Source organism: Toxorhynchites rutilus, chromosome 2, assembly GCF_029784135.1.
Source record: "Toxorhynchites rutilus septentrionalis strain SRP chromosome 2, ASM2978413v1, whole genome shotgun sequence".
NCBI lineage: Eukaryota > Metazoa > Arthropoda > Insecta > Diptera > Culicidae > Toxorhynchites > Toxorhynchites rutilus.
Genome location: NC_073745.1, coordinates 310,133,472 through 310,156,358, shown reverse-complemented (window position 1 = coordinate 310,156,358; position 22,887 = coordinate 310,133,472). Strand labels below are relative to the sequence as shown.

Sequence of the window (22,887 nt, the reverse complement as noted above, 5' to 3'; positions counted from 1 at the left end):
GGTTAAAATACATGAAAACTTTAAGCGTTTCCATTTTCCCATACATTTGTTCTGTTCACTTGTGTGCTCTCACGAACAGAGCTGTCAATAACGAGCAATTAATCGACGAGCAGCGAAGGGGAAATTTAGAGGCGAATGAACTGAAAAGTTTAAACCCTCTTAAAGCCAAAAAGAAGAAGAAGAAGAAGGGGAAATCGTAGGATTTAAAGTCTCCGTGAACAAAGGAAAAGAAGAACAATGAAGGGGAATACTAGCCTAGAGTATAAACAGTGGATCTCGCTGAGGCAAACTTTCATTCGGCATCAGACTGTTGAGCAATCCAGTTTACTTTGCTTTCGCTGCGCTTCGATCTAAGATTGGACCCCACCAGTGGTAATCCAACTTGGATATCGTCGTGTGGTTTTTTCAGTTCGTTTTTGGCGTTATTCGTATCGTGTCATTTTCTTTCCGCGTCATAAATTGGACGCTTCGCGTAGTGTGTGTTGAGCAAGAAAAGAGGAAGGCTGGCTCGAGCACTGCAAAAAGCGAACGCATTGCCACGAGCAATCAAATTTCGAGGCAAGCGTCATCTGATGAAGCACGCGATGTTGGTGCAGTGAAAAGAGCTCGCACTGAACCGTGCCTTCGCGAGTGTGACACCGCATCGAACAACAGCGAAGTAGGCTACTTCGGCGCGTCGGTCGAAAATGTAAACGCCTTTACCCAGGCAGCAACCAAAATCAAGCTGCCCCCACTGGTGGTGAAGGCGATCGCTCTTGACAAACTCATCAGCGAATTCGCATTGATGGGTGTTACAGCAGAATACAAGCTGTGTGGCATAATTCAGTCTTTTTCCAAGCAGTTAACATTGTTTGTTTTTCGTTATCATAAGGGCTTCGTTGGTGCCTTTGACATTGCATGAATGCATTAAACTGATTTTATGGCGAAACAGGCATCAAGGTTGTGCGCCAAAAAATAATTTGGGGAATACCAAGCATCTTGAATGTCGTACTGGAATGTTATAAATTATTTGGGTTCGCGTGCCAGTCGCAAACTGCCTTCAACTAGGATTGCGCTAATTTTGATCATAGTAAAGCAATGCTACTATTTTCGAGGTTGTTGATATTAACAAAAAGAGTTTACTTAGCATGTTTAGACATCAAGAAAATAAATGTCGTTCTGGAAGGTTGTATGTGATTAGGTTTCGCTTGCCAATAGCAAAACTTGCCCCACTAAGGGTGGCAGCTGCGCTTATCTCGAGCATGAGAAAGTAATGCAACTTTTTTCGAGGCCAGTAATACAAACAGAATCGTTTCTTTTGAGAATAACGCAGAATGATGAGAAGTGTTAATATTCTCAGTAATTTCAAGACACCATAATATATGGCTCTGTATGCATGCTATGGCGAACGCTTGTTTGGCGCTTGGTTTACGTTGTACGAACGATGCCTAGAGGTGTAATTCCACTGAGGCAATACTAAATAACATGTAGCATGATATTTGATTCTTGCATGTGTTGTCATTGTTGTTGTTTCATCGCGGTACCAAAGATATATTGATGTAGTTATGAGATGTGGAATAATGGTGCTGGTGCAACATGTATATAATCGAATGTAGCCAAGTCTATGTCAATTGCGAAAAAGGCCACTGGAATAGCGTTCGACGTAAATTTTCAATGCATTGACATGACATTAATTGCGACATATGATCAGTTAGTGTATTGTTCTGCGAGGGCAAGAATTATCGTCAACTGATTCTACAATGAAAAACAGGAAGTGGGTTATATCTATGGTACAACCGCAAGGGTGACGTAGGACTATCGTTGATTTAGAGATCATTTGTTTGAAGTTGAATCTAAATCCATTCTGAATGAATGAATAAATGAATATTTGGGAGACTTCGAAAACGAGAGCGTTACGATGGAGGCACAAGGTTTTATGCATCCAATATAAGATACGAAAAACCTTGTTCTGAAGAATAATCTTCAGAAGCTAACCTGCTAACTGTACTTGATTGACAAATCACAAACCCAAATGTATTATATGGATATTTTATGGATAGAAAATATTAAAATAATCTCTTTCGCTTGAATGTAATTTTCAATTCCAAGGGGAACTGGCAGATTATTTTCCAGCAACGATTAGATATTTCCACATTTTCCTCGATACTGGAGGCCCACAAGTGGTTAATACTAACTCGATAACCACCTGTTAATAGTACTTGATTGAAAAATATTTGGTCACAGTGTTACATGGATAGAAAACATTCAAATAAACTCTTTCACATGAATGTATTTTTAAATTCCCATAGGAACTGGCAGATTATTTTCCAGCAATGATTAGATCTTTCCGGAACTTTCTCGATGCTGAATGGCATCCAAACGGAAGGAATTCCGCGCGTGTATGTGTGTGTAGCGATGTCTTCCCGGGGAACCGTTTGTGGCATCACTCTCCTCCTGATGGATTCCCTTCTGGCCTAAGGTGCACAAACAGGCTCTTGGTGACACCGTTCATCCGCGCTTTCATGATAAATGAAGAGCTTCACCACAATAGCGACAACATGCTCCAATCGCTGTTCAATTAGAACTGAGTGGATTTCCGAGCGGCGCTCGCTTATATACCGATTGGTGATTTCAACAGCCTGTTTTGAAAGCAATTTTAAGACTATTGAAACAAGTTTTTGGATCAAAAAGTAACAAGTATAGAACGCGTAGACATTTTATCTTTCGAATGAAGTGTTTATCATACCATTTCGTTCAGTTGTTTAGGAGCTATTAACGCTCAAAATCTCGGTCTCCGGCGTAACGCTTTCGTTTTCGAAACTTTGATTTTACACCCCGGTATAGAAATGAAAGACGTAGTCCTACGTCAAAAACATTTCAGAAATTATTCTTTTAAGCAGTTGTTTCTGATATTTCACAGCACTATAGAATAATATCCGAAGGTAGAAACAAGCGATTTATATAAAATAACAGCGTAGTTCTACGTCAACAATGCGGTCGTATCTTGGACACAACCTCCTATAACTTTTTTATTCCTTATGTATTGAGAGTCAAACAAATAATACCTATCCGACCCCCCTTACCCCTAAAAGCAGCCCCATTCTTACTAGGCATGAGCATTATGAACATTAAAAGTACATAAAATTGAATTGAATCACTTCAAACCCGCAAATATACTGCTAATTTCTCGTTTGTTTGAGAAACCCCCTAAGTCCACCAACTTTGAAGCGTTATATTTTGAGCTTAACCTGTTATGTTGCTGAAGTAGTGTTTTGGGTATGTTTTGGGTCTAATAATCGAACCTCATACCAACAAATTGGAGAACCAGGTTTAAACTTTGAGAAAAACAGTTTTTGTCGTTTTCTCGCTAGAGCGCCAAATGGACTTATGGGGTTTCTCAAACAAACGATTCAATAACTTTCATTCGCTAGTTTTGCTGGTTGCCAGAAAGCTAAAATACGCATCACTAGTGCTACAGATTTCTCAATTTGAGTTATTGTATTGTGAACTTGAGGGGGGAATGGGGCATGATACGATTCCGATACCTCTCGAGCGTGTTGGTAGATACCTCAGAAACCTTTAGAACTACAGTTTTTCAAAGGTCCATTGTATAGACTGTGCTGCTGAGCGAAGAGGGGTTCTGCAACCTCTCTGAGTAAAAAATAATGCATATCGGACCTGTATTTATCTTGTATAATTCCTTCTACACGATTAAAAATACTGAATCACTTATATTTTTGTTTCTGTTTACAGGAACCAAGAAGATGGAATACAAGACCAGACAGTGGCACGAGAAGTGCTTCTGCTGCTGCGTCTGTAAGACCGCTATTGGCACCAAGTCATTCATCCCCCGTGAGCAGGAAATCTACTGCGCCGGCTGTTACGAGGAAAAGTACGCCACCCGTTGCATCAAGTGCAAGAAGGTTACTGCCAAGAATAATTCCCCTCCACCGTCAGTGTAGCTAACACACATTTTATTTTAGATCATCACCAGCGGTGGTGTGACCTACAAGAACGAACCATGGCATCGCGAGTGCTTCACCTGCACCCACTGCCAGGTGTCCCTGGCTGGACAGCGCTTCACCAGCCGCGATGAGAAGCCATACTGTGCCGAGTGCTTCGGCGAACTTTTCGCCAAGAGATGCACTTCCTGTGTAAAGCCAATCACCGGTGAGTATGCTAGTCATTTGGATTCATCCGTCTACCTTCGTCTCGCCGTTCTTGATTGTTCTCTTCGCCGTGCTTTCATAAACCTCAATTTAAAACCTCATAACTTTGTCGTGTTCAGGAATCGGCGGTACCCGTTTCATCTCGTTCGAGGATCGCCACTGGCACAACGACTGCTTCATCTGCGCCTTGTGCAAAACGTCTTTGGTCGGACGTGGCTTCATCACCGACGAGCAGGACGTCATCTGCCCGGAGTGTGCCAAGCAGAAGCTGATGTAAGCAGGTCACCCCCTCTCCCCCAAATCTAGCCCCTAAATCGATATAAAGAAGAAGAAGAAGAAAAAAATCAAAACACACTACCGCAACCACATCATGCATCTCTTCGGGAACACTAAACGCAACGAAAACCAACAAAAAATTATATTCTAAAAGTTGAACGGCGAAACAAAATGGAAACCAATTTTTAGAAATTGATTTATTAAAAAAACATATGATATATATGAAAGGATCACGAGATTGGAATGATAGAGTGGAAGAGAGAACAATGCGAAACAATTATAGCAGCGATAGCAGAACAAAACAAAGCCTTACACATAGCGTTGTCAAACTGACAAAAAAACGAGCGGCCATCTTGCTAATGGTGACGAGTTTCAAAATGAGTTCATTGTTTTTCTTTTTGCCGGAAAGATTATTTATTCTCTATTTACACTTAAGAGTATTCTATTGTGTTGAACAATTTATTTCTACCGCTTGAAAAAAAAAACTATATTCTGTCAAAGACATACGATTTATTTTATCTCTCCTCCTTTGTTAAATGTTAATTATTGCCATGATGAATGTTTTAACGAAGAAAAAAAGTAATAAAGAGTATTTTAACGCAATATATTTCAGTAAGAGAGAGATCCGCAACCTTATATTTATAAGCGAGCAGGCAAACAGTTATGCTGTGAATATATACTTTATCGTTTGAGAATCGGCTTTTTTCTATCTTTACTGCGACACATATACACGAGATTAGCGGGAACGGCCTATATTCACTAAAGTTGCCTTGTACTAAGAACAATTTAAGAAACCCACAAAACACACTCTCACACGCAACAAATAAAAAAACAAAACAAAGCAAAAGTGACAAACTTTACATAAATGTCGTCATATTTTTACCCGCGTTTAAGAGAAATGAAACAAAGTATTTATGTAGAATGTCGAGAAAACAGATGCTTTAATGAACACGCATACACACACACGAACACGAAACATTACTTAACGGTAAACGCTTGTCTCCTCCCTCTTTATGTTCTGTGTTGTTGATCGTGTAGCGAAGCAAGATGAAACCAATTATCACAGTTAACTAGGCATTCAACGAATTGAAAGTTGTATTTACGTAAGCAAACTAGATAACCTATCAAAACAATTCAACTTAACAGTTACTAAAGATAATCCTATTGCTGAGGGAGAAAAATTAATAAAAGAAAGTCTTTAAATATATATTATTAAGGTCAGATTGTAGATGAAAAAAAATTAATTAACTCTGTTTCAATAATTTTGGACGGTGTCGTGCAACGAATATTTCCGCCGTCCAAACCATTATTTATTCATTAACAATTCGATTACCATTTTATAAATAAAGAAAGCAACATAAAAATAAATATATGAAGAAGTAAAAGAAGAAGAAGAAGAGAAGGAAGAAGAAAAAACAAAACTACGAATTATGCAAAGTACGTATACACTATATCAAATCAAGAGCTAATCATTTTTCACCATTTCTCTGTTATGCCTAATATTTTAGTAGTAGTCGGATTTTTTCAAATAAATAAATTATCCTACCAACATCAGCGTTGTGGTTGCCATAGATTGTCCGAAAATATCCTGGAAATTCGCTGAAATGAACTCCCAAAAGATTGATTGATGTCAAAGTTTGTTTGATGATCTTTCTCACATTGTTACACTGATTGTAACTTACTGCATCAGGGCGTTGCAAAAGTTTTTACCATCTGTGCGTTGGTGGTTTCGTACGAACGAGAGCACGATGGGTACATCCAATATGATCACCGAATGTTGGAAGCAAGGCACAGTCTCGTAAGCTCAAACCAACGAACTTAGACATTTATCAAGTATGCTATAAAGGTCCTCGCGTTAGTATTAGTTAGTATTAGGCGTGCAAAATAGCGCACACACACTGCACACTATTTTATACGTGTGAGTAATGTTCGTGTACGATACAAAAAAATCTAGCTCACCTGTAGCGTATGTCAAACCACGTTGAACTCAAACATCGATGCATGCACATGTACATAGGAGAGAGAGAGAAAAAGAGGAGGGAATTCGTTTTGGGGGAAGTCACTTCAAAATACAATGAGTACAATTTGACTGGGAAGAATGAAATGATATAATCGAGGGATATAGCGACTAAACGCCCGACTGACTGTTTAGTCGTTTTGGCGGAGAAACTGCGTGAAGAAGCCAAAAGTCATTACTAACTGAATATGGATATAGTCAGTCAGATAGTCAGCTAACTATCCTCAGTTGACTATGACTATGCAGAGCCCTGGCCATAATAATGAACTTCGAACGCGTTTTTCTCGAGACTAGTTTTTTTAAACTGGCGTACACGATATCTCAAGTTCTACTAAACCGATTTATGTCGAATTAATACGAATACAATCTGTATGCGTCTCTCTATCGCATGAACATCTAAAAAGTGATATTTTTTACCTTTTTACTATGTTTAAAAAATCGAGAAACGTAAGAAAAAACGTTTTAAACCGTATTTTTTTTCTTCAGATAGTCGCGATTACGTCAAAAAAGATGTTTTTGACTTGTCCGAGGTTCATGCGATAGCGGCATCTTCACTGATTCAGAATCTGTTCGATTTTGACGTCGGATTACGTCTTTCGGGAACATATTGGGTACAAATTGAAAATCGAGAATCGAGCACATCGCGAAAATTGTCCAATTTCAAACGCTTATTGCTCAGTCATTTCATGATGGATTGATGAAATTTTTGCGTCAATCGATTTCGGCACTCCATAACAATTTTTGACGTAGGACTACGTCTTTCATTTCTATACCGGGGTGTAAAATCAAAGTTTCGAAAACGAAAGCGTTACGCCGGAGACCGAGATTTTGAGTGTTAATAGCTCCTAAACAACTGAACGAAATGGTATGATAAACACTTCATTCGAAAGATAAAATGTCTACGCATTCTATACTTGTTACTTTCTGATCCAAAAACTTGTTTCAATAGTCTTAAATTTGCTTTCAAAATAGGCTATTGAAATCACCAATCGGTATATAAGCGAGCGCCGCTCGGAAATCCACTCAGTTCTAATTGAACAGCGATTGGAGCATGTTGTCGCTGTTGTGGTGAAGCTCTTCATTTATCATGAAAGCGCGGATGAACGGTGTCACCAAGAGCCTGTTTGTGCACCTTAGGCCAGAAGGGAATCCATCAGGAGGAGAGTGATGCTACAAACGGTTCCTCGGGAAGATCTCGAAGCAGCCGCTACACACACACACATACACGCACGGAATTCTTTCCGTTTGGATCGAGAAAGATCCGGAAAATAATCTGCCAGTTCCTCTAGGAATTTAAAAATACATTCATGTGAAAGAGTTTATTTGAATGTTTTCTATCCATGTAACACTGTGACCAAATATGTTTCAATCAAGTGCTATGAACAGATAGTTATCGAGTTAGCATTAACCACTGGTGGGCTTCCAGTATCGAGGAAAATGTGGAAATATCTAATCGTTACTGAAAATAATCTGCCAGTTCCTCTGGGAATTTAAAATTACATTCATATGAAAGAGTTTATTTTAATGTTTTCTATCCATGTAACACTGTGACCAAATACATTAGGTTTTGTGATTTTTCAATCAATCGCAATCAACAGGATAGCTTCTGAAGATTATTCTTCCCCATCAGTAGGATATTTTCGTATCCAATATTGGATGCATAAAACCTTGTGCCTCCAACGTAACGCTCTCGTTTTCGAAGTTCTCCAAATATTCATTCATTCAGAATGAATTCAGATTCAACTTCATACAAATGATCTCTAAATCAACGAAAGTCCTACGTCACCCTTGCGGTTATACCATAGATATAACCCACTTCCTGTTTTTACTGATAAGAAAAATTGATAATTGTGTTCGGTATTAATAATTATCTTATATTACATTGGTGAATTTTTTTCTTTATTTCATCAATACAGATCACAAGAGGCATCTCGTCTAGGATTATAGAGGGCAGTTCTCATCATATCTCGTTCCACTTCGGTATCCTTTATCTGATACGCACCATCCAACGACTGTTTATCATCCTTCTGTCATCATCACACGTTAAACACTGATGGAATGAACAAATACCCAACAACCACCTAATCATTATCAAAGAGTTTAACGATGTAATTATCCAAAATGCAATAATAACAGATAACAGATAAGTTGGGGGGTCTCCGTAGCCACATTGGTTACGCGTTCGCTTAGTAAGCGATCGATCGTGAGTTCAAAACTCAGGGCCCTCATTGACCATCTTTGTGTTTTTACAGAATAGCTACGTCCACGCAACAATCATCAGCGATGGAGATCGATCCACGGTCGAAATAAGATCGATTCATCCATACAACTGCTCTGCCCTGCAGACACATCGGGCTACTGTTCTATAAATAACTCAACAATGATCAATCAACTGTCTCCGCTGTCCGGTGGTCCAACTGGATAATGGAAGAACAGAAAGAATACTCTTACGCCTAAATGGCTACTGTGTGAATGTACCATATGTAATGGTATAGAAGGAATACTGGCGAATGACAACTGTGTAATGTGCTAATTATAGATATGATAACCATGTGACATGTACACGATTAAAATTCGGCTCTGTTACAGCTAAAATGCTAATGAGCCTTAAATAAATAAATGGGATAAAAAAAAAAAAAACAGATAAGCTAACAGAATCCTACGTCAGTTATGCGGTCGTGTCTCGGACACAACCCTCCTGTGACTTTTATTGTTTCAGATAACCAGAAGAGCTGGAATCGTGTACGCCATGGCAAAACTTTTTTTAAACCCCCTCACTGCATCAGTTTGTAAATATTTCAGTTATGGATATTTTTTATCCGATCAATTTTTGTTTTATTGTTAAAAGATAGATGAACAAATAATGATATAATGGATTGTAAAAATACTCTTTGCTTAATTTTTACGGAGCTCGGAAAAACGTCCGAATTTTGTGTCTCTACACTAGAATACCCCCTTAAAGTGGTGATGAATCTGCTATTCAGTATAGTGCCAGACACGATTGGCCTTTGAGCACCATGAGCAGGAATTATAGGTGGAGCAGATGGTAAAGTTTACGACCGTAGTGTGTGTTTCATTTGTATGGCTCTGCATTTCTGCATTACTCGAGAATTAATCAAGCAAATGAAACCAAATTTGGTATGTGAAGGTTTTAAGGTACAATGAATGTTTCTATGGTGGCTAGACTCTCCACCTCCCTCTCTAAGCGGGGGGCTGCCATACAAATGAAACACAAATTTCTGCTTTTTTCGAGAATTAATCAAGCAAATGAAACCAAATTTGGCATGTGGAGGTTTAAGGGTGCAATAAATGTTTGACGGTGGTTAGATACTCCTCCCTTTTCTCTAAGAGGGGGCTGCCATACAAATGAAACACAAATTTCTGCATTACTCGAGAATTAATCAAGCAAATGAAACCAAATTTGGCATGTAGAGACGTAGGACTACACCAAGGAGTGTCCATTATTCGAATATCATGGAGCACAGATCCCAGAATGAGCAGCTTTTCATGTACAAAATTACAGAAAATAATCAAAGGATAAAACAAAACCTCAGCACTCAGCAAACACTCAAACGTTTAGATTCAAATACGAAAAAAACAAAATTTGTCGTGCAAATGTCGTGCGGTGCAAATGTTGTAGGAGTTATTGTTCAGCCGGCAACGAACACACAGTTGATGGTAAGCATATCGTAATAGGAATTTACCGTCTGGTATCGTGATATAATTGGGCTTTGCATTCCTCATGAATAACTGTGTTCTACTAGTCAATCCCTTCCATTTGATACCCATATTGATGGGGCTTTGAGAAAATATGTAATCCGGCATTTTGTAGCGGTCGTCATCTTGGATTCTCAAGATCATGAAATACGCAGTTTTATAATGACTGCAGAGATAAAGGTGTGTTCCAAATTCAGATCAACCGGTCAACAGGAAAAGGGTCAAATTTCAATTAATGTGGTACCGCACCATAAACAAAGATGTTACATACAAACATACAAATATGTCACAGCTAAATAAAACCGTTTAAAAACTCCAGCATTCTATCAAATCGAGCGCTATTAGTCACTCATTCACCCGGCGCGACGCTTCCACCGCTTTTAACACACTTCGATAGGCTCTCCTGCTCTACATCCCATTGAAACTCCTGTCTCTCACTCTTGCGGTATCGCACCGCATACATCCCCGGCAAATGCAGCGATATCTATTTTGCTGACAATCAATTTCAAGATATCGTCCATCCTGCTTGGCGTCCGATGATAGAATGTGACCAAGCCCCACCATCGCTCACTTTATATAGCCATATAGTTAACGTTGTAGCGACCGCCTATATCTATTTTTCGCTCGTTTCGCTCGTACCCGTGGTTGCTTGTAATGAATAGCTGTTTGCTGCGGGAGCGCAGACAAAATGTATGGGAAAGTAGGGAATTCTTTCTTCCAATTTTTCATCAATTTGAACTTTATATGAGCCGTAATGTGTAGTAATGTGTAGCATATAAACAATTTCTGAGGATATTTCCTATCAATGTGTGTATTTGGAACCAAAATCAATTCATTAATTGAGGAGGTATTAGCGTTCATAAACTGAACACTTTTTCACACCGAAATATTGATAGGGGCCCCTATATTGAAAGGTTAGACGTAGTCCTATGTCAAAAAAAAAATTCGGAAAACTCTGAAGGAAAAAAGGAAAATTCGGAAAATTAAATTCCCATATGTTCTACAATTACATAGTAGATGGTGGGCCACATGAACCATTTTTCATTTCAGTGAGCGGCTCAGAGCCGCTCGTTCATTGAAACGAGCCGGCTCATTTGAGCGGCGCTTTTTTGAACCACGGGTCTTTTTTGGGTCGAGACTCTTTCAAAAAGCGGCACTTTTTTGAGCCGCGACTCTTATGAACCGCGGCACTTTTTGAGCCGAGACTCTTTTAAAAAGTGGCTCTATTTGAGCCGAGACTCTTTTAAAAAGCGGATTTTTTTAACCGCTGCTTTTTTGAGCCGAGACTCTTTCAAAAAGCGGCTCTTTTTTGAACCGCAGCTTTGTTTTGAGCCGAGACTCTTTTGAAAAGCGGCTCTTTTTGAACCGCGGTTCATTTGTAAAGAACCGTGGATCGTACGCTCGTTTCGACGAACCGGCTCAAATGAGCGGCTCGTGAGCGCTCGCCCATCTCTATTACATAGTGACAAGTGCTGTTAGTCCATTTGATGTTTGCGCTAGCGAAATTGATCTTTGTTTGAAACTGGAAATGGATTTTAATGTGATGAAACGCACTCCTATATATTCTTCTATCTATACCAATAAAAAAGTATATGTGTTGGTAAGAGTAGCACTCGAGGAAAAAATTGTCCGATTTAGGGCTGTCTTTATTCTATCTTATATTCCATGTAACGGAGAAACATGTTATTTGCAAGTGGTTGAAAAATCTTGAACGAGAATTGTGTCTGAAAATAATCTGATATTATAATGATGAGTTTTGTCAGAAATACTAGGAATTTTATAGTAAAAGGTAAACGGGGTCGAATAGAAGATCAATCAATGAACAGTTCTGCGATTGGACCCATGAACTTGCTCATAGTAAGAAAACGCGAATTTTTAAAGGTATTGATAACAAAAAACAAATTTAGGGCGGGACGAAGTTTGCCGGGTCAGCTAGTGATCATCTATTAAAAAACAATCAGTTTAAAGATTTCATGGGCAATTTGCTAATGACATCGTGAAACCGTGAGGTATTAAAACATGTTTTGTTTCTTCCATATACATTCCATATTGAGTGCGAATAATGACGACACCATATTTTATTTACCAATACAAGTATACTTTGCCTGCTGCTCCACATTATATGTACTTCATTGCTTTGAGAGCAAAAACTTTTGAAACAGCCTGATAATTGTATTTTTCCTTCACAGTTTTCCGAAAATTTTCAATTGTCATGTTTGATTGAGATATGTGTTTAGTTTGTATGTGAACACCTGCACCCTTTCCAGAGGAAGGAGAGGTGTCAAAACATCTTAGAAAAGTTTCTTATACTCTAAAATCCTCACATTCCAATTTTGGCTTCATTTACACTATTAATCCTTTGCAGTCGGACTTAATTTCCCTTGAAAGAGATACTCTTATCTTCCCACGCTAAAAATATTTTGTTTATACAAAGTACCGTTACCTTTTATTCACAGAAACGCCGTACACATTTGTGAAAAAGTCCACTAGACATAAAAATTCGCTCAGAAAAAATGTTAACTATGACTTCGTTGAAAAACGTATTTAGTATAATTCCTTGTTGTGGTGGCTGAGAGCAGACAAACGACCGCAAAGGGTTAATATTCGAGTTATGCTGAAGTTTGGTGTCAATGCGCCCCTCATTTAAGCTAATTTTTAATCAACCACCAGATGATTATTTGGTACGTATTCAGACCATTTCTGGATTATAACACTTACAAATATTGTAAACATCATGCTTGCACACCATCTGTCTCAGATTTATATATCTAAATCTTGTAATTAATGCATTTCGATGACCTCAATTCTGATCATTGTTTGTTCAATGCGCTGATGTTGGTTTGTCGACATTTAGTGATCCCCGATATTCGTTCGATTAATCGATTAATCGAATACCTCCTACAGAAATCGATGGGCCTGATTCTCGAATACACTTCGAATACACTTCACGGCGGAAACGGAATGAAACGTATCCGCGATGACAACGGTACGGTGTCGACATCTGGATATGAAATTAGTTTCCCACTAAAACTTATCATTACAATATCAAATTATCTTCAGATAAAATTTTTGTATGAGATTATTGTACCACATGACGAGAACAAAGTTTTCCATTCACATTGAACACCAATTTGATATGAAGACTTTAATTTTCACTAATGATTTTTATTTGAAAAGTGCTCATTCTGCCTGAAAACTCATCATTATCTTCGACACTTCACTAACTCGTAAAACGTTGTTCAATGGCGTGCCGTTTATTTCGTTTCCACCGTGAAGTGTATTCGAGAATCAGGCCCGATTATTAATCGAACGAATACTGCACAACCAACCCACATTCCGTTTTGCCTGCCAAGATTGGGTCGATGAAATGTCAACAATCGACCTCAAATGCTGCCACCTTGCAATCGATTTATCGACCTTTTATATGCATTCATCGAACAACTTGACGCCACTTTTTTGCCAACATGTGCAAGGCGTCGACCTGCTTGCAGCGCTGCTTCCAGCACTGATCGTCTCTTGTTTGTATTGGTTTGTTATGAAACATGAAAAGGAAATACATTGATCGATTTCAATCATTTTATTCAAAAAAATAAAAAATGCATATAATTCATATTTTATATGCATTTTTTATTTATTTTTTTGATATATAATGCAATCGGTGCGTTCGGGCTGTCTGGATTGACGATTCGAATCCAGCTCCTTTTTCTCCTTGACACACATATGTGGCTGAGGAGGATTCTTCAATGTGCGCGAAGCACGGGATCTCCGATATGGAAAGTTGCTCGAAACACTATCTATGGTTAGGTCCTGATGCTGCTGCTGTTGATGTTGTCCCCTGGAACAGCCACCATGGCTTGGAGGATACTGCTACGGGAAAGCCGATGCTGTTGACTGCTGTTATAGAAGTGGAAATAAGCACTGTGGTGATGGGGAAAATCATTTTTCTCACTCACCAGTTGATGGAAACAAAAAAGCCGCATCATCCGAACGGGTGTATTCATAGCTGAAATAAAATAAAATAATTAGTATTTTAAAATGTCTGCTATCTAATAGTATACCTGGTAAGAAACCACTTTGGGAGAATCGGATACTGTCACATCTTGCGTTTGTGATTAATTTCCACCTGTGGCGAATCTACACCGTCAGTCTCCCCACACTGTTGATCTGGCTTCCCACATTCCGTTCTGCCTGCCAAGATCGGGTCGATGAAATGTCAACAATCGACCTCAAATGCTGCCACCTTGCAATCGAGTTATCGACCTTTCATATGCATTCATCGAACAACTTGACGCCACTTTTTCGCCAACATGTGCAAGGCGTCGACCTGCTTGCAGCGCTGCTTCCAGCACTGCTTGCTGCTTGTTTGTATTGGTTTGTTATTGAAAATGAAAAGGAAATAGATTGATCGATTTTAATCATTTTATTGAAAAAAAAATAATAAAAATCCATGTATAATAAAAATAAGGTATATAATGGAATCGGTGCATCCGGGTTGTCTGGATTGACGATTCAAATCCGACTGAGTACATTGATGAGTACCTCCTTGCCCTTGATGACACAGATATGTGGCTGAGGAGGATTCTGCAATGTGCGTGAAGCACGGGATCTCCGATGGGGAAAATTGCTCGAAATACTATCGATGGCCAGGTCCTGATACTGTTGCTGTTGATGCTGTTCCCCGGAATAGCACCCTGGACTTAAAGGATACTGCTGCGGGAAAGCTGATGCTGTTGGCTGGTGTGACAGAAGTGGAAATAAGCAATGTGGTGATGAGGGAAATCATCTTTCTCATTCGCCGATTGATTGAGTCGGATGTATTTATAGCTGAAACAAAATAAAATGATTAGTAAGTGAAAAGCAGAAATGAATTCCCTACTCACCAGTTGTATGATCCGGATAAAAATGCGAACATTAAAATATCATGCGATTACGTTCGCTTACCTCGCCTATTTTCATTCTACTATACAACGGAATCAGTGCATTCGGGTTCCTCCGGGTGGTAATTCAGCTGAGCAAGTTGATAAATACCTCCTTGTCGTTGAGTTTTCGTGTCTGAATGTGCGCGAAGCACGGAACCTCTAATGGGGAAAGTTCTTCGCAATACCATACCATGGTCAAATTCTGCTGCTGCTGCTGTTAATGCTGTCCCCCGGCATTGTCAACAGGGGTTAGAGGTTACTGCTGCAGGAAAACGGATGTTGTTGGCCGCTGTGATAGAAGTGGAAATCCGCACTGTTGTGATGGGAGAAATCATCTTTCTCACTTACCGATTGATGGAAGCAAACGTGTCGAATGTATTCATAGCTGATAAGACAAGATAAAATAATTAATAATTAAAAAGCCGAAATATATTTCATACTCACCAGTTGTATGATCCATTTGTTTTTGTTTGAGATGACAGTTTAGCGGAGTGGAAAAAAGAACCACCAGTGATGCCATTTGGTTTGTTTAATTATTCAGTATTTTCGACTATCGAACTATCCGCGTTGACGATATTGGGGAGTAAGCATCGACATCTGGATACGACATTAGTTAGTATGAGGCAAACTTTTCTCTATCAGATTAGTCGGCCCTAAGGCAATTTTAAATTACCAAAATTTGTATGAATTTTTTTTCTTGGCATTATTTCCCTACTAGAAGTACGTTGTTCTGACCCTACTTTAAACTATTTTATATGAATTTTCAGATATTCTCACCAAAATATACCATTATAATATGAAATTATCTTTAGACATGATTTTTGTATGATATTTTTTCCCTACTTGCAAGCAAAAGTGATTTTCATTTACATAGAGTACTAATTTGACTTGGGAAAAATAATTTTCATTCATAATTTTTATTTTAAAAGTGTGTTCATTTCTTCTGCAAACTCATATTGCTCTACTCACTTGCTTATTGGAGAGTCTCTCTTTACGACATAATTGATCTTGTCGAGTAATGTTGGCTGTATTTAATGGCCTGCGGATCGGTGCGGCGTGTGTAGCACGACAATATTGGAACAACTACGTCATTTATTGACGATTATCCTAACTCACCACAATAATGGAACAACAGAATTTTTGATCATATAAACAAAAACATCAGAACAGATATGTTGGAGCAGTGAGCGTTTGGATACTGCTGTGTAGTGGCTAAGGTGGAAACAAAATAAAAAATTGCGCAAGTATCATATCCATTGTTGTTTACCATTGACTTGTGGCATGTAGCATGTTGAATGGTTGGAATGCCGCCTTTAGCGTTAGCGTTGTCTTAACGTTACTGTGTATGCGATGTAACGTTACATGCGATAAACAATAGAATATATAGATAAGCCAATCAATTTTACAGGTTTTCTTTTTTAGAATAGCTAAAGATAATCTAGGCGTCAGTGACATATGAGATTTTTGGATTTTCGTTTCGTCGATTGATAGTTCGCGTTTACATAATCACATCACTTACCGCAGTGAATCCTGATTATTACCTCTTCCCACTAACAACTATCCCTTCCATGATAATCGCTAGGGAACCACGCTATAGAGGCGACCCTTCTGGCCTTCGGGCGGCGATTATCATACTAACATTCCTTCCCTTCCCCTGGTGACTGTAAGGACTTGGCCGGCGTCGTTATTGACCATTTAAAGCTTGAATCACCGAAAATTGCACAACGAGAATGATTTGCTAGTCCCAAGCGTCACTCTGTGTGTTCTTTGTGCAATTTGGTTTGGCTAATTTGGCTAATTATTTCTCTCAGTGTGGCGATTAATCGATTATTTGGGGAGATTAATCGTATCGAATAACAAACTGCTGATGAACGATTAATTTCAAAAATCGGGGATCACTATCGACATTGTTACTAAGGCAGCCGCTTGGCGCGCTGCAGTTTGTTTATGTTGTCCTTCATGCGTAGCAGAAATAAAGTTTCTCTGTTTTTAGTTCTCCCTTAAAATGGACAAGAAAAGACAATATTATGAAGAAAGCCTAAATTATGAATGGATCAATATGATGACAGTAAACTCAAGCAATGAGAAAACATCTACAGTAGAACCCCGATTATCCGCGAAATAGTCGGGCGGTCATCGCGTATAACGAAATTCGCGGATAACGCAATAAAGGGCTAAAAATGAAATGCAAACGCGAAAAAAAATATTTTAGCATGAAAACTATGTTTCATCAATATAGAAACTATTCGACTATCCATCAGTAAGGTCATGTCAAGTTTATCTTTTAAAAAGCTAGACAAGATTCAAAATTTTATCAAAAAAGATGAATAGATACGAAATTAAACTTACTCCATTCCGCGTGACTAGCTTTCATCATCTAAAACACAAATATACTTGTTTTTCTTGTATCGTGGTATTGATAATAACACCGAGTTTCTCGAAGTTGTCACGACGGATGAACTCACCCGAATTCTACACACACGGTGGCAGCCGTAATATCGTTGTATACAATTCACTTCGTTTTTACCGTGAAGTGACGTTCGTGATCAGGCCCATTCAGATTTTGGATGCCTAAAATGTTGTTTCGGTCAACCCTGTCGGTACATAACTAGGTTGCCTTAAATATTTCAGTCGAGTTTTTTCCATGTTCATTGTTTGACATTGTTTTCCAATGTTGATAATTAAAGAGTGACAAACAAAACAGTGTTTGTACCAAACCCAAGCCAAACTTTATCTGTCAAAAAGAGTCAAATATTTGACCTCTGGACAAACAATGTACAATGTCTTTAGAAGACTCACAAAAGAAATTCTATTTACTAATACACTTAAAAATCACATTTAGCACTCAAAAACAGTGCTCTGGAAAAGATCGATATGTGACCTAACTTTGGAACACCCTGTTTATAATAGTCAAAACAAGTGGTTTGTTTACAACCCTACTCTTTTGTTAGTCCACTACACATACGTCTGAGAACTGTATCGTGGACGTCTCTAATCATTATATAAATGTAATCGTGATTAACTTAACGTTCGATAAAAGTCCAGTGATATTATAGTGATGTGTTTCACCTGAGCAGCCCTCTCAAATTACCACTGTTCAACGCCACCGTCTCAGGTGTCCTGTAACATAGGTTCCATATAGGTAAATGCCGAACGGCAGTTATAAGTCATCCCCCGTGCGCAACGGAAATACACTGACACGCAAGAAACAACCCCCCGCGAGCTCTTCTCACCCACCACAGTTAAGTGATCTGCCCCAGTCGAGTTTGATATTCCAATTAGAGGCTGGGCAAGGTATACGACAATCCCACAATGACCGGAGACAAGAAAAGCAAAGTGATTCGTGTTGGATCGAGAAAGAGTGAGGTGAGTTACCTTAATTATATTTTGGAATAACATTTGATAAAATCAACGTTAACAGATGTAGATTAAAACATGTTTTTGTTTGCACAGATTCAACGTTCTCATAAATCATTCATTTATTTTATAGCTTGCACTCATTCAAACGAAATATGTGATAGCATGCCTGCAGAGGATGTATCCTGATGTTCAGTACGAGATTCGTAAGTATCTCTTCCATCATTCGTGCAGATCGATTAATTCATTTGTATCTATTCACCAGATACTATGACAACAGTTGGCGACCGGGTGCTCAATAAGTCACTGCCTAAAATAGGTGAAAAATCTCTCTTCACCAAAGACTTGGAGGATGCTCTGCGCACCGGAGGTGTCGATTTCGTGGTCCACTCGCTTAAAGATCTACCGACGGCACTGCCCGTGGGAATGGCCATCGGAGCCGTTCTCGAGCGTGAAGATCCTCGCGATGCGTTGGTGTTGAACGCCAAACATCGGGGGAAGTCGTTATCCACCCTGCCGCAAGATGCGATCATAGGAACCTCTTCCCTGCGCAGGTCCGCTCAGCTGGCGCGAAATTATCCTCACCTGAAGGTATGTGATATACGGGGGAATCTAAACACACGACTAGCCAAACTCGATGCGGAGAGTTCAAAGTTTGCGGGAATAATTCTAGCCCAGGCTGGGCTCATGAGAATGGGGTGGAGCCAACGAATTGATCACACTATCGAACCGTCGGATATTCTCTACGCCGTGGGACAAGGTGCGCTCGCAGTTGAGTGTCGTTCGAATGATGAATATATTCTTGATATGCTGTCAAAGCTGTGTCACATCGAAACGCAGTGTAGAATAGTGGCCGAAAGGAGTCTGCTGAAGACCCTGGGTGGCGGGTGCAGCGCACCAGTTGCTGTATGTACAAACATGAAACGGAAGCATGACTCAGGGTCGACTCAACTGAATATCCAAGGTGCGGTTTGGAGTTTAGACGGGAAAACGGAAATACGCGCTGAGGATGGATGTTGTTTTCAGTTGCGAGATACCACCCAGCAAGATGTGGATAACGGAAACGTCATCCTTGCTAAGAAGAGTAAAGTAGAAGAGAACGACGAGAGTGTTTCAGTGGATTCTCCGACCACTGACAAGCGGAAAAGTCCCGAGATTATAGATGAATCTAAACCCGGTTGCTCGCAAGCAAGCGATGAGATTGATTTTGTAAAACTGATCACTACTCATGAGGAAGTTTTCAAGAAGTGCCCTTATTCAACGAAATTTATGCAATCCAATGAAGTGAACGAATCACAGGAAAAGGGACAAGGAGATGCCAAGAGTCCTGTGTGTCCCAGTTCATCATTTCCAGTGGGTATTGACTTCATGGGAGACTGTCCGTATGTCAGCACCGAGCAGAAAGTAGACCAGTCTGAACAACCCATCCTGAAGTGTCCCGTAAGCGGTTTGTTGCAAGCAGATGAGAAAAACCCAGCAGCCCAGGATGCTCTGAATAAACAAATCACCGAAAAGTGTCCGTTCCTGGCGCAACAGGCCAAGGTTCTTGACTACAATGAGAACCTCCAGCGAGATATTGTTGCACCCAAGCTGGAAGATCACAGTGAGCAACTGTTCTGTGGCATGTTCCGACACGGATGTGTCGAAAAGGAAATTTTCGATGAATGTGAGCGGCTCGGACAACGTTTGGCCCAAGCTCTCATCTCGAAAGGTGCTTTGGATGTAATGAAATGTGCGCAAAATGAAATTCACTCAAAGGTCTAATGCTCAGTGATTCGTTTTTTTATGAATCTACTCCTTTCGGTGGGGTTGTGAATGGTGTTTATGGTTCAGGTATCCTTTTGTGGTGATATTTTCCAAGACAATAGAATTATACATATCGAGTCAAGCGGTTTGTTTCCTTTTTATTGCGCCGGGCAATACAACATTAAAACATTTTCCCTCGAATAGATAGTTACAGTATAATATATATGTTGTTGAGATTTTTTTCGTTAATTTTTTTTCCATTTCATTTTCACTTATAGTAAAGTTACAAAATCATTGAATATATGCCTGTTTCTGAACGCGTGTGACTCGGTGTTAGGATAAACTGGATGGTACGACAATAAATAAAATATAAAAAAACACGTAAATGCAAATGATAACGAATATCACAGCAACACCAAATGGGTATAAGTTAATTGCCTTCACACTCTGATTAACAGGTGGGTCCAAAATTCGACATTCAACGTCGTTTTTTCTTGTCCTGCTTTCGGCTCCGGTGATACGGACGTCTTGGCGTATTCTGGGGTGATGAATGTTCCGAACTGGAATCCTCGCTGTCATTGGTCTTTTGCCGGAGAATAAATGATATCATGCAAAAAAAAAGTATTACAACATGGCAAGTCGACGGATCGATAAAAAGTGACATCTTACCTTGGATCCATTCAGGACATCTCCATTTCCGGAAGAATCTGGCAGCACGACGCAAGCAGCCAGGCAAATCATTTGAAATATTGCACCCGCGTACAGTCCGTAGCGAATAACCGTACCGAAGAAATCTTCCTCAGCAATGCTCACGAACGTAGCGCTCATTGCGACAACAGCCTCTGTTTCGCCTTTACAATGGAATCAATCTGAATATTGATTTTTTGGAGCAATGAAATTCGTAAACATGTTAACAAAATACAGCGATGCAACAATGTTGCCAGAAAGGGGGAAAACTATGTAGTGTTTCACTTTCTTCTGTTCCATCCTGATACACTCTCAGGAAAAAATGGTATTCGGGACTTCGAAGTTGAGTTTGACAGCGAGTTTACATGAAGCAAATATAGGGCCTGATTCTCCTGCGCGAATGGAATGTGACTGCAATGAACTCCTCAAAGTCACATGACTCAGATCACCGAATCGCCGAAGGCGATTGGCATGACCTGAGAGGTTCATTTTGGAGTAAAATATCTAATGAATGACGAATGGTGCAGTATTTATTGGAATATATATCAAAGCTCATGTTTTTTGCAAAGGCTCTATGCATTCAATGTGCCTTATGAATGCATATTTTTTTGCTTATAAAATTTTTCATTCCTTGTTACAAATATGTACATAATTTCGTTAATCTATATAAATTCTTTCCTCTTATTATAATTAATAAAAAATAATATCACTGAGATAAAGAGATAAAAAATATATTTTCAAATCTGTTTTTTCATAGTCCCTTTGCATTAATATTATTGTATGTTATTTCGATTGTTTTTTCAAGCAAATGCACTTGAAAAATAAATTTAATTGACTCCGCACCACTTAGTGCGGAACTTTTGGGATCGTACCCCAAAATCCTAGGTATAGAAATATGAGTATAATTTTTATAATAATTGTATAAATTCAAATAATTTTCTTTACGACTATAACCATAGTTAGGGTCGAGCACCGCTGCAATCGGTCGTAGCTATCAAGTATAAAGGATAAGTCGGATAAGTTGGAGAACATCACGAAAATAGCGACAAAAGGGCAGAGTTACTAATGTTAACAGAGAAATTGCTAGAAGAAGCAAAAACTCATTTCCGATTGAATGCGAATGACGATAGCGCCGCCGCTTTCGACGGCGGGTCGGCGGACGACTCGGATTACGTCACCTTAGCGGCTTGGGGCCATCTCGGTTCCTTATCCCCGTTAGATGGAGACTTCGTCACCATTACATTCACCCTAAAATAAATTTCATTACGAAAAAATAAATTCATAATGAAAATTTCGCTTCGGTGGCGTTCATACGTGAATCCGGCAAATCCCAAATACGCTTTATCGTAGCACTAAAAAAAATATTCTTATTTTACCGACGTCAAAGTTGCCGGTGATGGTGTATGCGAATGCTACCAAGGTCCCTATATATACATACCAGGTGAACAATCATATGAAATGCACTTTCATCCATATTGCTGTCGGTATTGTTTACAAACAGCTCTGGTGAAAATCATTACTTAACGTTTAAAATTATGTAAAGGAAGCGATATAAAAGAGTTGAACAAGAACGGTTAGCAATGATTAGAACAAGCAGACAACAAGAATTGTTGCCGTTCGGAAGAAGAGCAAAATCATCAGAGCGCTGCTGCCGGCTCTCTGCAAACTGCCAAGAAACCTATTCGAACGATGCCTCATATGTTCGGCATTCTCGAATTTATGTGAAAAAGAAGGGATGATTTTGTAGAATTTCATTCTCATCCAGTTCATCCACTACTCTCGCATGTGAAAATGCAAAAATGGCGTATCCTAGCAATAGCAGATCAAACAACCCCCGCTCCACAAACCGTAATCCCCTTCCGCCATATCACTTTATGATGTTGCTTCACCTGTTATACATTTATATAAGCACCTTGAATGCTACCATACGATTTCCATGGGAGAACATTTGACATTTCATTTCTTTACGTTGACTTCACGGTAACGGGACGTTGTATGTGTAGCGCACTTAACTCGTCCG

At 39.3% G+C, this 22,887-nt stretch overlaps 3 protein-coding genes and 1 long non-coding RNA gene across 10 annotated transcripts in view; 2 read left to right on the top strand and 2 right to left on the bottom strand.

The window, feature by feature from the left end:
• LOC129770833 (four and a half LIM domains protein 2) overlaps positions 1–5,978 on the top strand; it is a 422,902-nt gene extending 416,924 nt beyond the window's left edge. For all 6 annotated transcript variants that reach the window (XM_055773941.1, XM_055773939.1, XM_055773942.1 and 3 more), the window contains 3 exons: positions 3,733–3,902; positions 3,963–4,149; positions 4,268–5,978. In XM_055773941.1, the coding sequence (XP_055629916.1) occupies positions 3,733–3,902; positions 3,963–4,149; positions 4,268–4,425 (515 nt within the window). In that variant the 3' untranslated portion in view covers positions 4,426–5,978. The remainder of the gene's footprint in view (positions 1–3,732; positions 3,903–3,962; positions 4,150–4,267) is intronic.
• Positions 5,979–14,606: 8,628 nt separating this feature from the next.
• LOC129770724 (uncharacterized) lies at positions 14,607–15,463 on the bottom strand. The gene is made up of 3 exons (XR_008742185.1): positions 15,426–15,463; positions 15,039–15,366; positions 14,607–14,982 (listed from the first exon to the last, which is right to left on the bottom strand). It is a non-coding gene; the product is annotated as an uncharacterized LOC129770724 (long non-coding RNA).
• Positions 15,464–18,047: 2,584 nt separating this feature from the next.
• On the top strand, positions 18,048–20,760 carry LOC129766615 (porphobilinogen deaminase). 2 transcript variants are annotated; one of them, XM_055767193.1, is made up of 3 exons: positions 18,048–18,443; positions 18,568–18,640; positions 18,700–20,760. In XM_055767193.1, the coding sequence occupies exons 1-3, from the start codon at positions 18,390–18,392 to the stop codon at positions 20,196–20,198; spliced, it is 1,626 nt and encodes a 541-aa protein (XP_055623168.1). In that variant the 5' UTR covers positions 18,048–18,389; the 3' UTR covers positions 20,199–20,760. The 2 variants fall into 2 exon arrangements, with proteins under 2 accessions (XP_055623168.1, XP_055623169.1); XM_055767194.1 differs by having other exon boundaries at positions 18,531–18,640.
• Positions 20,314–21,103, bottom strand: LOC129766617 (protein anon-73B1). Its single transcript, XM_055767195.1, has 2 exons — positions 20,850–21,103; positions 20,314–20,763 (listed from the first exon to the last, which is right to left on the bottom strand). Exons 1-2 carry the CDS (start codon positions 21,006–21,008, stop codon positions 20,659–20,661), a joined length of 264 nt encoding a protein of 87 aa, XP_055623170.1. The 5' UTR covers positions 21,009–21,103; the 3' UTR covers positions 20,314–20,658.
• Between the last annotated feature and the right edge of the window lie 1,784 nt (positions 21,104–22,887).

Excerpts from the sequence above, each read along its gene's own strand:
- LOC129766615 (XM_055767193.1), top strand. The coding sequence starts at position 18,390 with ATGACCGGAGACAAGAAAAGCAAAGTGATTCGTGTTGGATCGAGAAAG. Across the intron at positions 18,444-18,567 it reads TTGGATCGAGAAAGAGTGAG|CTTGCACTCATTCAAACGAA; the intron begins GTGAGTTACCTT and ends TTTATTTTATAG. Across the intron at positions 18,641-18,699 it reads TGATGTTCAGTACGAGATTC|ATACTATGACAACAGTTGGC; the intron begins GTAAGTATCTCT and ends TCTATTCACCAG.
- LOC129766617 (XM_055767195.1), bottom strand. The coding sequence starts at position 21,008 with ATGAGCGCTACGTTCGTGAGCATTGCTGAGGAAGATTTCTTCGGTACG. Across the intron at positions 20,764-20,849 it reads ATGTCCTGAATGGATCCAAG|ACCAATGACAGCGAGGATTC; the intron begins GTAAGATGTCAC and ends CTCCGGCAAAAG.